General features: G+C 46.3%; 1 protein-coding gene across 1 annotated transcript in view; it reads left to right on the forward strand.

The window, feature by feature from the left end:
• Nucleotides 1–2,997: 2,997 nt before the first annotated feature.
• Nucleotides 2,998–16,431, forward strand: part of egf (epidermal growth factor) — a gene marked incomplete at both ends in the record, with an annotated part of 19,442 nt that continues 6,008 nt past the window's right edge. Inside the window, 14 exons of the mRNA XM_080502380.1 lie at nt 2,998–3,121; nt 7,593–7,792; nt 7,921–8,102; nt 8,962–9,189; nt 9,306–9,499; nt 10,625–10,738; nt 10,959–11,081; nt 13,999–14,124; nt 14,242–14,367; nt 14,466–14,602; nt 14,851–14,999; nt 15,148–15,252; nt 15,767–15,990; nt 16,092–16,259. Of these exons, the coding sequence (XP_080358506.1) occupies nt 2,998–3,121; nt 7,593–7,792; nt 7,921–8,102; nt 8,962–9,189; nt 9,306–9,499; nt 10,625–10,738; nt 10,959–11,081; nt 13,999–14,124; nt 14,242–14,367; nt 14,466–14,602; nt 14,851–14,999; nt 15,148–15,252; nt 15,767–15,990; nt 16,092–16,259 (2,200 nt within the window). The remainder of the gene's footprint in view (nt 3,122–7,592; nt 7,793–7,920; nt 8,103–8,961; nt 9,190–9,305; nt 9,500–10,624; nt 10,739–10,958; nt 11,082–13,998; nt 14,125–14,241; nt 14,368–14,465; nt 14,603–14,850; nt 15,000–15,147; nt 15,253–15,766; nt 15,991–16,091; nt 16,260–16,431) is intronic.

Here is a 16,431-nt window from a genome sequence, read left to right on the forward strand (position 1 = left end):
CTGATTACTCATTACTGATTACTCGTCACCGCTGTAACTCAAACACTTGTTTGAGTTCCAGGAGACAACAAGGGATAAAAGGAGGACAAGTGAACACAGAAGTCACAGGGACACAACCAACAGAGACGAACTGAGAAGCAGAACAGACGGCAGGCGGGGCCAATATGAAGCCGAGCCACCAGGTGCAGACAATCTCCACTCAGAGCAGCAATCAGGGCAGACGAGGGGAGACGAGGGCAGACGAGCAGCCTGAAGCCTCACAGCCAGAATATCAACATTACACAAGATTCTAAACACAAACCGTCAGTAGTAAAAAACAAAAGCTAACTTTGGATGATTTGAAATGATTTCCACCAGTGTCCTCTGGACCCATCCAGATTAATTCCATGTTATAAAGCTGTGTATCAAAGAGAACGGTTGGACGATTGGTTGACAGCTGAGTGGTGGCCGGTCCACCGCAGAGCACATTGTTCTGATAGGACCCGGAGAATTAGGCCCCGCCTCCACGGTTTACGTTTCAGGCTAAACGCATCATTCTGAGAACAAAGTCCGTTTCCATGGAAACGACAGAATCCCTGAAAAGATATGTTGTTTTTTCTTGGGGCCACTAGAGGGTTCTGTTGGGCCACTAGAGGGTGATGTTGGGCCACTAGAGGGTGATGTTGGGCCACTAGAGGGTGCTGTTGGGCCACTAGAGGGTGATGTTGGGCCACTAGAGGGTACTGTTGGGCCACTAGAGGGTTCTGTTAGGCCACTAGAGGGTTCTGTTAGGCCACTAGATGGTGCTGTTGGGCCACTAGAGGGTGATGTTGGGCCACTAGAGGGTGCTGTTGGGCCACTAGAGGGTGCTGTTGGGCCACTAGAGGGTTCTGTTGGGCCACTAGAGGGTGATGTTGGGCCACTAGAGGGTACTGTTGGGCCACTAGAGGGTTCTGTTAGGCCACTAGAGGGTGATGTTGGGCCACTAGAGGGTGATGTTGGGCCACGAGAGGGTGATGTTGGGCCACTAGAGGGTGCTGTTGGGCCACTAGAGGGTGATGTTGGGCCACTAGAGGGTACTGTTGGGCCACTAGAGGGTTCTGTTGGGCCACTAGAAGGTGATGTTGGGCCACTAGAGGGTGCTGTTGGGCCACTAGAAGGTGATGTTGGGCCACTAGAGGGTTCTGTTGGGCCACTAGAGGGTGATGTTGGGCCACTATAGGGTTCTGTTCGGCCACTAGAGGGTTCTGTTGGGCCACTAGAGGGTTCTGTTCGGCCATTAGAGGGTTCTGTTAGGCCACTAGAGGGTGCTGTTGGGCCACTAGAGGGTGATGTTGGGCCACGAGAGGGTTCTGTTGGGCCACTAGAGGGTTCTGTTTTGCATTTTCACTTGATATCATTGCGGCGTAAGCAGGCCTGACTTCCGTGGCCAACAGGTGGCGCTGAAACCCTAAACTTTGTTTTTGTTTTTTTTTTATGTGTGTGGTTTTTTTTTTGGAGAAAAAAAAAGTTATTTCATTTATTTATTTTATTAAAAAGAAGACATACTAGACTTTGTTTACAACAACATGTGATTGGTTCATTTCTCCCTCGTGTGAATATCGGTTCTGTTCGGGCCCGGTGAGGAACCTGTTCGGGGACCTGTCTGGTTCTGGAGCTCCGTCAGGACGAACCAACAACAACAACAACAACACTAACAACAACAACAACGTCTTCCGCTTCCCGACATTTTTAATGTGGATTTCGGGTTTGTGGCCGGAGTGACGTTCAATGTCATCGTGACACAAGTGAGTCACGAATTCCTTCTTCTGGCTGGTGATTTTCACTAAACTGAAAAGTTTCACGCCGTACGATATGACCACACACACACACACACACACACACACACACACACACACACACACACCTGAGGAGTCAGGCCCACGTGTGGCGGCCGTCCAGCGCCGGTCACCTGCAGACAGAATCGAGCCGCAGTGACTGGTGGGGGAGGTCAGCGCCCTGCAGACTGCAGACGTTGGTTCCCGGGAGACAAAGGGGACGTTCAGCAGCGTGAATCTGACGCCGTTCCCCCACAATGCCTCAGTCACGGCGGGATGAATGGAGGCTGTGCTTCCCTGGGCCTGTCGGTTGTTTGTCCTCGGCAAAGACGGGGACAAACACAATTCCGGGATAATCGCCTCCACTCCTGGGGCGTTTTCTATAAATCACCCATTCCTCTAATTCTCCCTGGGAGCCAGACGAGCGTCGGCGGGAGACGGTCGGACACACAGCACATGACCCATTGTGTGTGCGTGCGTGTGTGTGTGTGCGTGTGTGTGTGTGTGTGTGTGTGTGTGTGTGTGCGTCTGGAATTCACTGTAAGTCGCTGGTTTAATAGACGGAGAAACGCCGAGGTTCATTCAATTCCAGTCAATACATAGAAAATATTGTTTATTCTGTTGGTCTTCATTTAAGGTCAGTCTCCTCTCTCTCTCTCTCTGCACACACACACACACACACACACACACACACAGGTCGGGGGGTGGAGGGAACGTTATTATGTCGTCCTTCTTTTTTCAGTCCTCACTCATTTCTTGCATTTTTTCTTTTTTTTTTCCTTCCACATTCTGCCTGAGAAGCCGCTGGAAGCAGATCTGCTGCAGTCCCGGACCAGAAAGTGCAAAATTTACCAGGAGGGTGTCAGGAATTTCAATCTTTGCCTCCAGAGCGGGCCGGGGGCCCACAGCAGGGAGCCACTGACGTCCCACACACACACACACACACTTTGTTTTTGCCGGGGGGGGAGTTTTTTTTTTTTTTTTTTTTTATAAGTTCTGTTCCTTCCCGGGAGAACCTCCGTCCTCGTTCTGCTCCGTAGACGGACTTTGATTCGTCCTGTATGTGAAGCTCCGCCGAGCCCGAGGCAAGGATGCTGGAGGTCCGTACGCAAACGCTGCCGGTTCCGGGGGGGTTCTTGTGCGCCGCCAGCGGGAATGCCTGAAACGCAGTGACTCTAGGAAGCCGGGGGGGGGGATTACTATGCTGGCGGCGGCGGCGGCGATCACGGCGGCTCTGATGTGCCTGGTGGTGCAGAGAGCCGGGGCAACGGCACCCTGCTGGGACGAGCGCCTGGCGAGGGCGGGGGGCAACGGCAGCTGTGTGGGTGAGTGGACGTCCAACTTCTTCTTCTTCTTCTTCTTCTTCTTCTTCTTCTGCTTCTCCTGCTTCAACGTCTTCTTGTTGTTGTTGTTGTTCTTCTTCTTCTTCTTCTTCTGCTTCTTCTTCTTCTTCTCCTTCTTCTTCTTCTGAGACACACACTGTGTGTTGCAGGAGTTTATATTTATTTCAAAAATACTTAATTTTATTATTTCTAACAAGGGGAAATAACAATAATCCCAAAGCTCCAGTTTATCAGTATTTCCTCAAATCATTAGCGCCTCCATGATTATCGTCATATTTTAACTGTGTTTGGATGAGATGAGATGAGATGAGATGAGTTAAGATGAATGAGTTAAGTTAAGTTAAGATAAGATCATTTAAGATGAGATGAGATAAGTTAAGTTAAGTTAAGTTAAGTTAAGTTAAGTTAAGATAAGATAAGATAATTTAAGATGAGATAACATGAGATAGGTTGAGATAAGATAAGATTAGATAAGATTAGATAAGATTAGATAAGATAAGATAAGATAAGATAAGATAAGATAAGATAAGATAAGATAAGATAAGATAAGATGAGATAACATGAGATGAGATGAGATGAGATGAGATGAGTTAAGTTAAGTTAAGATAAGATCATTTAAGATGAGATGAGATAAGTTAAGTTAAGTTAAGTTAAGTTAAGTTAAGATAAGATAAGATAAGATTATTTAAGATGAGATAACATGAGATAGGTTGAGATAAGATAAGATAAGATAAGATAAGATAAGATAAGATAAGATGAGATGAGATGAGATGAGATGAGATTAGTTAAATTAAGTTAAGTTAAGTTAAGTTAATATAACATAACATAACATAACATAACATAACATAACATAATTTAAGATGAGATAACATGAGATAAGAGAAAAGAAAAGAAAAGAAAAGAAAAGATAAGTAAAGAAAAGAAAACTTAATTTATCCCAGAGGGGTAATTCGGTGGGCAAAGAGCGATGCATAAAAAGCATCAAGAGAGAATAAATAAATAAGTGAATTAAATAAAATAAGAAAGCTCGTATCTTAAAAGCAAAGAGATTTGTAATTTTGTACAATTTAAATACTTAAAGACAGGATAGTTGCACACAGAACCATACACTATGTATGTAAACATAGATGATTAAATAAATATACATGAAAATATACACATGGAAATACGGGGGAAAACTGTTAAGTCGTGTTAATATTTACAATATTTACAACATTTGCAGTGCAATCGCACCACGACAGTAGAATTTAACAACAAGTATGTTCATTTATTGAATATTTAAAGATGTTCTTCCACATTCAGAGCATCAAAATGTTTATTTTCACAAACCAAACAATTACCACATTAAAACTGTCTGGTGCAGGGTGCAGTGACGGCTTTAACTGTTGCATTGTGGGTATTTTTGACAGCACAGGTTTGAGGCTAATGCTAGTTTGATAGCTTTTATGGCAGCATCACTGTTTGTCTGTTAAAGGTTAGTTTTATCTCACGAGTATTTTTCTTGTAAAGCCAACTGGTGTCATGACAGAGAGGTCAAAGGTCACAGAGAGCAATGGAGCGCCATCCTTTAACTTTAATATTTCATGTTTTTAAAAGTCACCGGCCTAAATGAGACGTTTAGGAAGGAAATTAATGAGTTTTGGTTTTCGATAGTATCGATGCTTTTCTAAATTATGTAGAAATACAAAAATTGGCGAAAGTAAAAGAGGTAATTTTCTTCTATTTCCACTTTCCAGTTTCAAATATATAATATCCTGACTGTCACTGCAAAAAAAAAAATGTGTTGACTGCCTGTGGATCACAGAGTTACATAACTTTGTTGAACGCATGATAATGACATCACATGTCTGTTATTTTTCTTTACATAACCTAAATAATTAGCATCAAACTCAACATATAGCAACGTGTTCTCAATGTGTTTCCCACAAGATGAATAAAACAGGAAAGATGTGTCGCAGGACTTTTCCATAATAACAAAACACCAAAGATTCACACAAGTTATGATCCAAAAACTGTAGTTTTTTTCTGTAATATTTCTTGAAATCATCAACAAAATAACTTCATCATTATATTCTATTATGCATTAGGTGGGAACAGTATGTCATTGAATATTCCTGATCATGGAAAGCACAAATATTAAAGGTATTTAATCATTTCTTTCAATAGTTTGCTGTTTCAAAAGTGAATTATAATCAAGTTTTAACACTGGATAAGAATAAACCATGACTCTCAACTTCAATATGAAGCAATATGTGCATTTATTGAACTTCAGTCTTTGTCGTCATTAAAAACACAAATATTAAACGTTTTTAGATTTTTATTTATACTTATATTTATATTTATTTATACATTTTAACTATGGATGCGACTAAACCTGTCCACTTCATTAGGTCAAGTTATGCTGTAAAGAATGATGGAAATAAAACTGCTATTTTTAAAAAAAGAAAAAAGAAAAGCTTTTTAATCATTTTGTCCAGACAATGGATGGATGTTGAGTCTCTAAATGATGTGAGTGGATTCTGGATGATTTGAACTGATTCGAGGTTTAAATGACAAACTTAAACAGGCGGAGACACTTCACATGATGGAATCATTGAATGAATTTTGCTCCTTAAATTAAAAGTTTTAAAAGCTTCATCAAACAATTCATTCACGCCACAGATAGCAAAGCGGCTAGTTCTCTGACTAGACCCAGTAAAAATGTTAATTAAGTCCCATATAGACTGACGGCGGGAGCAGCTTGTGACGTAGCGCTGTGAGACTCCAGCAGTTTCACGTGAGGAGAGTTGAACTTGGTCGTCGAGTCGCTCGTCACTCGCCGGTCCGACCGATCGGTGAACCTGCAGACCGTGATTGATGGCGAGGCTGCCGGAGGCCCCCGACGACGCCCCCGACGACGCATTGTGTCCCGTTTCGTGTCCCGTCCCCTCATTGTTCCCCTCCTTCCTGGGAGTCGGAGTCTTTGGCTTCTTCGTCTTCACACAGTTATTTTTCACCTCGCTGCAGTTTCTGATGACATCACAGCCAACACTCAGAAACCAGCGGTAATAATGAAGAAGACGTTTGTTGCTAAGAGATAAGAGTTTTTCCCTCGAGCAGCCGCGGCTCCTTGAACTTCACCAGGCAGCCGATCGGACGATCTGACAAAGTGAACAGACACAAAGAGCGGCGGGGAGAAACGCTGCCCTGGGAAAATGTGCCTCTGGGGTTTGACTGCCTTTTCACACTCATCAAAGAAGGACAAACACTCAAATATACAGATTCATTATAAAAATATGATTCAGAAAAATGATTCAGAAGAACCAGACTGATGAAAAAAAGTGTCAAAATAACCTTGAAAGAGTTTTTCTTTGTCGTGAGGAGATCGTCTCTATTTTCATTCAAACAAATTCTACAGATAATGTCAACATTCTCAACAGAAATCCAATTTAAAAAAAAGAATCCAGTGGAATGTCCAGAACTCTTCTGCTGTTGCATTCTGGGTTTTTTTTTTACAAACTCCTGCTGGACACCCAACGTGGCGTTGAGGCTAATGCTAGTTGGCTATCGTTCATGGCAGCATCAGCTGGAGTCTCAGCTGGAGTCTCGGTGTCGTTCGGTCGCTGGTTTGGACGATTGGAGCGTCTCGGTTGTAGCCAGAGGTTTAGAAACTCTGGGGGACACGGGTTCGGGTAGGGTTAGGGTAGGGTTAGGGTTTGGATAGGGTTAGGGTTAGGGTTAGGGTTAGGGATTGGGTTAAGGTTAGGGTAGGGTTAGGATAAGGGTTAGGGTTAGGGTTGGGTTAGGGATTGGGTTAAGGTTAGGGTAGGGTTAGGATAAGGGTTAGGGTTAGGGTTGGGTAGGGTTAGGGTAGGGTTAGGATAAAAGTTAGGGTTAGAATTAGGGTCAGGGTAGGGTTAGGGTTATGGGTAGGGTGAGGGCTACCCTTACCCTAATCATAACCCTACCGTACCCTACCGTAACCCTTACCCTAACCCTAATTGTTACTCAAACTCATCCTCTTCCATTAAATGAAGCGCAAAGTTTAAAAACCTTGAATTGACCGAGCTGATAAAAGGAATATTATGGGATGTGGATTACCAGTGAGAGTCATTTTATACCGCTAAGACTTGATGATCTGCTTATTAAAAGAACAAAGATTTTCAGTATTTAACCAGAGGCAGCTGGCAGACGGGAGGGTTGCAGGTTCGATTCCCATCTCCGCCTGTCCTTGAGCTTCAAACTGCTCACTTTGTGGCTCAAGTAGTGGAAACTTTATTATACTTTATTATGTTTCCTCACACTGTAAAAAGTGATGGAAACACAAGTTTAGTATAAAACAAAAAAATCTCTTAGATGGATGTGAATAGGATGATAGGTAAAATGTGTCTTTTCAGAATAAAAGCATCAGAAACTTCCTTGGACAAGTTTCGCGATGATCTTAAACCCCCCCGGACTTGTTGTTTGGTTTCAGCACCGCAGCCTTTCCTGATATTCGGCCACGGCAGGGCCATCCACCGCCTGGGCCTGGACGGCCGGAGCCACCGGAGGCTGGTGGCCGGCGTGGGAAGCTCCGTCCTGCTGGACTTCCACTTCCGGGAGGAGAGGCTGTACTGGGCCGACACCGACGCCGGGGTCATCTACACAGCCTCAGTGGGGGGCGCGCTCAGACAGGTGACTATGTAACCGCTCCAGAGGAGTTTATACGTCTGAGGCTTTCAGGTGATTCGTCAACTCCTTCTCTACTTCCTGCGCTCTTTCCCAACACGTCTAAAACTCCGGTATGGTTTTCGTTCCGGCAGAAGCTGCACTCGTCCGACAAGCACATCACGGGCCTGGCGGTGGACTGGATCCGGGACCGCGTCTACTGGACGAGCGGGGAAAAGGGGGAAATCAAAAGCATGGACACAAACGGAAAAAACCCGAGGACCGTCCTGAGGCACCTGAGCAAACCGAGCTGCATCGGCGTGGAACCCACCGACAGGTAAGGTGTTCGTCTCCACATGCTGCTTCCTGAAGGAGCTCAGGAAGAGGAAGGACGAGATCAAACGTGAGGCCCGGGGGCCCAAACCGGCCGCCACCGCCTCCAAAACCAGCAACAAGAAAATCGTCCAACTTTCAAAGAAAACACTGATTTGTTTTGTTTTTTTCTTTGAAACTAATTTCGTGCAACATTGAGTTGAGACATCAGCGCCGCCGCCTTGAATTCCAGCTGCTGTCAAACGAGCCTGAAAGTCGCGCCGTCAGGGAGAATCTGTAAAAACACGCACGATTAACAGCCATGCAAGTTTTATTTGTTTGTACAATTCACTGTTTTGCGCCACAAGGTTTCATTAATATTGGCTTTATGTCGAGGTCGTGGTGATTTTCAGTACAATCGTTCAACTTTTGTCAATATATAAACATTTTCTCTCGCGTATTCTCTGCAAAGTTTGAAGTTTAGAGTCGAAGGTTATTGTGGCACTAATTTACCGTCTGGCCTGCTCAAGGCTAAACTGCTGAATGTGGCCGCTGAACTCAAATGTCTCATGATAATACACATTTAAAGAGTTGTTCAGATTGTGCATCACTGCAAAACGACTCCAACATGCCTCAAAGATCAAAGATCGAAGATCAAAGAGTCACGGGGTTATTTCTAGGTTAGGATTCTGCAAAACACCGACCTGCATTTTGATGGAAGGGAACCAAAATCACATGTTTATCCGTGAAACAGTGTCCTGAAAGCACCAGCGTGACTTTGTGGTTCATCCATCCAGATATTTCTTGACGACGTCGTCACTGTTTGCTTGTTGCTCCGTTGCAGAGAAGCTGATGTCTGGAAGGATGCGTTCCATGTTTTGCAGGTTTTTGTTTTGGCTGTCCGGCGGCACGTCTCCCAGCGTCCAGCGCTCCGACGCCACCGGACAGACGAAGACGACGCTGGTTAAGACGGCAGACCGACTGAAGGCTCTGTCCATCGACCGAGAGGACCGCCGGCTGTTCTGGGTGCAGTTCGGCCCGCAGGGGGACGGCGCCATCGCCTCCTGCGACTACGACGGAAACGCGCTGCGCGTCCTGGACCAGCCTCTCCGGTGGGGACGGCGATGCGCTTAAACGCCGATGTCCTTCCATTCTGAGTGACCCCCCCCCCCCCCCCCCCCCCCCCCCCGCCAAGGTGATCGACTGTCTCTTCGCGTGTCCTCGTCAGGCCGGGGTCCCCGGGGCTGGCGGTTTTCGTGGATCGGCTGTACTACACCGACGCCGCGTCGCGACTCATCAAGCAAGTGAACAAGTACACGGGTGGAGAAGCTCGAGACGTCAACCTGAAGCGTATGGCCAAACCTCCCGTCGACATCAAGGTGGTGCATCTGCTGTCGCAGCCGACGGAGTCCACCTCTCCAGGTTACATTTTCTCTGATTCTGCATCGGACTCAGTGGTTGCGCCTCCATCCACTCTGATCTGCCTCCATCCATGCTGATCTACCTCCATCCACTCTAATCTACCTCCATCCACTCTGATCTGCCTCCATCCACTCTGATCTACCTCCATCCACTCTGATCTACCGCCATCCACTCTAATCTACCTCCATCCACTCTGATCTACCTCCATCCACTCTGATCTACCTCCATCCATGCTGATCTACCTCCATCCACTCTAATCTACCTCCATCCACTCTGATCTACCTCCATCCACTCTGAGCTACCTCCATCCACTCTGATCTACCTCCATCCACTCTGATCTACCTCCATCCACTCTGATCTACCGCCATCCACTCTAATCTACCTCCATCCACTCTGATCTACCTCCATCCACTCTGATCTCCCTCCATCCACTCTGATCTACCTCCATCCACTCTGATCTACCTCCATCCACTCTGATCTCCCTCCATCCACTCTGATCTACCTCCATCCACTCTGATCTACCTCCACCCACTCTGATCTACCTCCATCCATGCTGATCTACCTCCATCCACTCTAATCTACCTCCATCCATGCTGATCTACCTCCATCCACTCTAATCTACCTCCATCCACTCTGATCTACCTCCACCCACTCTAATCTACCTCCATCCACTCTAATCTACCTCCATCCACTCTGATCTACCGCCATCCACTCTGATCTACCGCCATCCACTCTAATCTACCTCCATCCACTCTGATCTACCTCCATCCACTCTGATCTACCTCCATCCACTCTAATCGACCTCCATCCACTCTAATCTACCTCCATCCACTCTGATCTGCCTCCATCCACTCTGATCTACCTCCATCCACTCTGATCTCCCTCCATCCACTCTGATCTACCTCCATCCACTCTGATCTACCTCCATCCACTCTGATCTCCCTCCATCCACTCTGATCTCCCTCCATCCACTCTAATCTACCTCCATCCACTCTAATCTACCTCCATCCACTCTGATCTACCGCCATCCACTCTGATCTACCTCCATCCATGCTGATATACCTCCATCCACTCTAATCTACCTCCACCCATGCTGATCTACCTCCACCCATCTACTCCAAACAGGTTGTGAAGATGAAAGTGGAAACTGTGAGAACGTGTGCTCCAGCCTGGCGGACCGCGGCGTGTGCGAGTGCAGCGGCGGCTTCTCGCTCAGCCAGCAGGGAACCCACTGTGAAGGTTCGTACTCCAGATGTGGGAAACGACGGCTTTAACCAGCGGGTCGTTATTTTCTAGAAGAAAGTGGGAAAACACTTCATCTGAACTGTTGGGTTGTTGTTGTTTTTTTTAACAATGTGACTGATTCTCGCAGGTGAGAAAGGTGGTAAACAAATCATTTGAATGGATGAAGTTCAAAAGACTTTTTTTTTAAACTTGTGTTTTCGTCTCTGTGCTGCAGATGTGAATGAATGTGCTCACTGGAACCACGGCTGCTCTCTGGGATGTGAAAACATCCCGGGCTCGTATTTCTGTACCTGTCCGAAGGGTTACGCCCTCCTGCCGGACAGGAAGACCTGCAGAGGTACTGTACCTGCTCACCGGGGACGATTACTCTCACTATATAGTTACTTCTTTATGTCTGTGGGGAGGAAGAGTTTAAAGTTATGGATGGAAGCTCTGATATTGATACAAACTATGTTTATTATGTGATCGAAATGTCTGTATTTTCACAAAACCAACAATTAATATCAAAAAATACTCTTGTCTCAGTATCGAGCCAATTCTAATGAAACTTCCTGGCGTGAGACACATGGAATGTCCCAGAAGCTTCTCCGATAGCACGTTTCTCTTTGCACGTTTTTACCAACTCACCCTGACAGCCAGACTCTGAGGCGACTGCTAGTAATAAATAAATTAATAAATTAATTAATAAATGAATAAATATTTTTTTAAATAAGCATATTTAAAAAAAAACACACATTTAATAAACACATAAATAAATAAATATATAGATAAAAAAAATTAAAAAACAATACACTGTATAAATAAATAAATAAATAACACTAAAAAAAATAATACACTGTATAAATAAATAAATAAATAAATAAATAAATAAATAAATAAATAAATACATTTGTCGAAATTTGATCAATTTGCTGGGTGGTTTGGCCTGATTGGAGCCTCCTACAGTCTTATGTTTGTTTTAGAGTTAAACGCCACAGAATCGAATAATTTTCAGTGAAGAGACGCTGTAAACGACAACCACAGCAAAATAAAAGTCACATTCAATTATTTCTACTCTTTATCGTCTCGTTTTACCCGATTCTTGCTTTGTAAAATTCAGAGCAGGCGTGAGAGAGAAGACGTGAGCTTTGTTTCCCCTCGAGACTAATGAGCGTCGCCGTGGTTCCGGCTTGGATCCTCTTTGTGCGGCTGTGAACGGTGGCATTTGTCCAGGAGACACGACTTTGACCCCGGAGGAGCCGTAAAGACAAACCAGGCCGGGTCACAGACGTCCAACACAGACCAGACATTTGTTTGTGAGGTTCCTCGGGTCAAAGCAGCGACACTCCGTCACAATCCTGACGGCCGAGCGGCTCTGAGGGCGTAGAAGGTAGAAAGGAAGGGTGAAAGAAAACACTGACACTTTGCTTTTACTTTGATAAAGATTATAATGACACACATGATTTCTGAGTGAAAGCAGGACGGGCAGAGTTTCACTTAAAGTGAGGTCGTTATCCGCAATGTGCTGGGGTAATTCCAAATGTTCTATATGTTTCTACAGACAATAATGCAGGTCTGTTGTCTGGCTGCGTCACAACGGGAACATTTCTGGACAGATACCAGAGACAATCCAATATTTCTGCACTGACATGTGCATTTCGCTCATGAGGAGGAGAACAGGAACATAAACACCCCGGACAAACTCGTTTACATCGACATCTGGTGATATTCATGTGGGTTAGTGGTTTGCACTATTGCATCGCAGCGAGAAAATCCCCGGTTCGAGTCCCGGTTGGAGGCTTTTCTGTGTGGAGTTTGCATGTTCTCACCTTCCATAGTTCACAAAAGCATGTATTTGAGCTTATTGTGTATATATATATAAATAACTGTGTCACTGTGTGGTAGTAAGAACACAGAATAATACCTACGTTTCACACATTATGAGGATTTCTTATAGTGTGGTGGTTTTCTGTGTCAAGAGTCCGCAGGGTGTGATTAACTTCATCACATATTAAAACAGCTCACAGACACGCCCCTAATCCTCGCCTGTAATCTGCGGGGAATGAGGGTAGCGGGGAAATGTTGGCAGACACAATGGGATTAGACGACGAGGTGACATTTGCAATAGGGAACATATCTGGTCAGCAGCTTTGTCCGTCTAAGCTGGTTAGCAGACAACCTTTACCAAGGTCCAGTTCAAAACAGGCCGGAGGGTGGAGGGTGGAGGGTGGAGGGTGGAGGCGACGGAGGTCAGGCTGCGGAGCGAGCGACCGCCACAGGCGGACTTCTTCTGGGTTTTGAATCTTAAGACGTGGAAGGAAATTATGAAAAAAATAAGTTTTACTACTACTTGAGTGTGTCGTTAATGTTTCGTGCAAAAAGCTCATATTTGTACTTCAATTGACTCCAATCAAAATGTAGAAGGTGATGAGAAAATATCATCATATCATCATATCATCATATCATCATATCATATCATCATATCATCATATCGACATGTCATCATATCATCATATCATCATATCATCATATCATATCATCATATCACATTATCATATCACATCATCATATTATCATACCATCATGTCATCACATCATCATATCATATCATCATATCGACATGTCATCATATCATCATATCATCATATCATATCATCATATCACATTATCATATCACATCATCATATTATCATACCATCATGTCATCACATCATTATATCATATCATATCATCATATCATACCATCATATCATCATACCATCATATCATCATATCATCATACCATCATATCATTATATCATCATATCATCATATCATATCATCATGTCATCATGTCATCATGTCATCATGTCATCATATCATCATATCATCATATCATCATATCATCATATCATCATATCATGATATCATCATATCATCATACCAGGACTTGTCAGTCCAGGTTACACGACACCGTCAATGGGAAGCATTCTCATCCCACTCTACTTCATTCTCATCACCCTTTCCACGGTTTCACCGGATGAGGGTTCGGCTTCTTTAAAGGATTTCGGCAGCGCCTAAGAAGCTTGTAGTCCATCTGGCTCCCCGGCGACCCGCTGGGCCGGGAACCTGAGCTGAACCGCGCGGCGCTGTTAGCGCAGCTTGCTAGCCCCAGAACCTGAGCTGAGCCGCGCGGCGCTGTTAGCGCAGCTTGCTAGCCCCCACCCCTCTGATTTCCCGTGGAGTCACGGCAGAGCGACAGGCCGCGGTTGAGATCACACGTTTATTTTCCCCAGAGATCGTACCGTGTGAGGGCAACGTGACGGCGTGTGGCCGTGACGGCTGCCTCGCCTCGGGGGGGGCCCAGATCTGCATCTGCCCCCGGGGGTCAGTGCTCCAGGAGGACGGGCAAGCCTGCACCGGTACGCCACATCACAGCGTCCTCACTGTTCCCCCCAACCACAGACAGACCGTGGAATGACGGGCCACGTGTGTGTGTGTGTGTGTGTGTGTGTGTGTGTGTGTGTGTGTGTGTGCAGGCTGCTTGTCTGCAGACCGAGGCGGCTGCAGCCAGACCTGCACTACTACCTCCACAGGTAGGTGGCGGTGTGGCTGCCACCCTGGATACCTGCTCCACCAAGACGGCCGACGCTGCACCGCAACGGGTGAGTCACCGTCTGGCGGGGGGCCAAAGCAGCCACACTCACCAACACATGAGGTGTCGTGAAACACTGTGTGTGTGTGTGTGTGTGTGTGTGTGCAGGTCCCCCGCCCTTTCTGCTGGTAGCCAATCAGGTGGATGTGCGGCGGGTGAGGCCGGACGGCGGCGGGGAGGAAACCCTGGCGGAGGAGCCCAGAGGAGCGATCCTCGCTGTGGACTACGATCCCGTCCACGGCCAGGTGTAAAGTCTCTTTCATCTCTCGTGAAAGTCTCTTTCATCTTTGCAGTTTTGTTTTACATGTGTAAAAAAAGAAAAGAAAAGAAAGGAAAAAAAAGAAAGAAGCTATTATTACTGAGGGGTCGTGGTGCAGGCGTGCACTGCCATCTAGTGGACAAGTGCTGTAATTACACGTTTCTGCTTTCGAGTTTCTCCTGACTTATAAGTGCTGCATTGATAATTTGGAGTACTCTGTGTGTGTATTCGAAGGTATACTTTGCCAGTACGAGCAAGGGGACGATTGAACGAGTGGATCTGAGCGGCGGGTCGAGACGCGTGGTGGTTTCTGAGGGTCTGGGTTCCCCCGAGGGGCTGGCGGTCGACTGGATCCACCGCAGGATGTACTGGACTGATAAAACGTGTGTCTGGCTCACCAATTACAAAAATGTTTTCACTCTTCTATTAGGTCTATTAGCTTTTTTGTATTTTTTTTTTTTTGGTTCCCCACTTTGCATGGCTGCTGTGTGTCTTATGTGTTTGATATCCCTGGACGTGTTTGTCCTCCAGCCTGTCCACGGTGGACGGCTGTGATCTGGTTCAGTGTCATAAACAGACGGTCGTGAGCAAAGGGCTGGAGAGACCAAGAGGAATTGTAGTTCATCCCCTGGCAAAGTGAGTATCGCGACTTTTCAGTCTTTAATCATGTCATTTTGATTAATAAATATGCCATAGAACGTGTTTTACATGGGATATTTATAGAGATAAATGTGTTTTTTTCACGTGTGAAAAATAAAAAATGTACATAAAATATTATTATATTAATATTTGTATTAAAGATGCATTTTCAGTATGACTCTATACATTTTTTGATATTGTATGAAGTAAAACTGTGAGAATGGCGGATATCTGAGCCTCAAGTATGTCATGTGATCAATACGACCTGGTCACATGACCTTTCTGCTCCTCAGCATATCAGCAACATGAACTTTACTCTAATATTGTTCTACGTCAGGCTCACGTCTTTAATGTGTGTGTGTGAGAGAAGTGAGGCAGGCAGTTCTCTGCCTCACCTCAAGGGGGCGAACCTGACCTGAGCGCCTCACCGTTATAATGTGACGGAACCACGAAGTCGTATAAGATTTAAGTCTGTAGAATAAAAACTGAGTGGAGCCTGACGTTCTCTCAGGAGGTTGTTCTGGAGCGACACGGGATCCCGGCCCGCCGTGGAAAGTTCCTCCCTGGACGGCTCCGGGCGGCTGGTGGTCGCCGCCGCCGGCCTGTCGTCCCCCACCGGCCTCGCCCTCGACTTCAGCGACGACCGCCTGTTCTGGTGCGACCAGAGGCGGGGCCTGGTGGAGAGCGCCGCCCTGGACGGGTCGGACCGCCGCGTCCTGGTGGAGAACCAAGTAGGTGAGGTCCGTGGGGGAACCGGCCGTAGGGAAGCGACGTCTCGTCCCCGTCGTCCTCGCTGCCGACGGCGAGTCGTCACCGCGCCTCTCCGCTCGTTCCAGGTCGACCCTTCGACCTGGCCGTGTTCGAGGACAGCGTCTGGATCTCCGACTGGCGGCTGCAGCGGCTGGCGAGCGTCCACAAGAGGACCGGCAGGAAGCTGCAGCGGGTCGGCGGCGCCACGCTTCGGCCGGCGTCCGTGGTGGTGATTCATCCTCTCGCCAAGCCAGGTGACCGACACTCCGTCCACTGCAGAAGAACGCGATGGCGTTCGATTCCTCAAGTGTAGCTGGAACCGGAAATCCTGCGTCACGAGGTGGAAACTGAACCGCCGGTCTTTTGGTCTGAACGCCTTTAAATCCACGTTGGTGACCAGTAAAAGGCCAGGGAGTAAAAACTGCT

The sequence above is a fragment of the Blennius ocellaris genome (genome assembly GCF_963422515.1).
Source record: "Blennius ocellaris genome assembly, chromosome: 9".
Lineage (NCBI taxonomy): Eukaryota > Metazoa > Chordata > Actinopteri > Blenniiformes > Blenniidae > Blennius > Blennius ocellaris.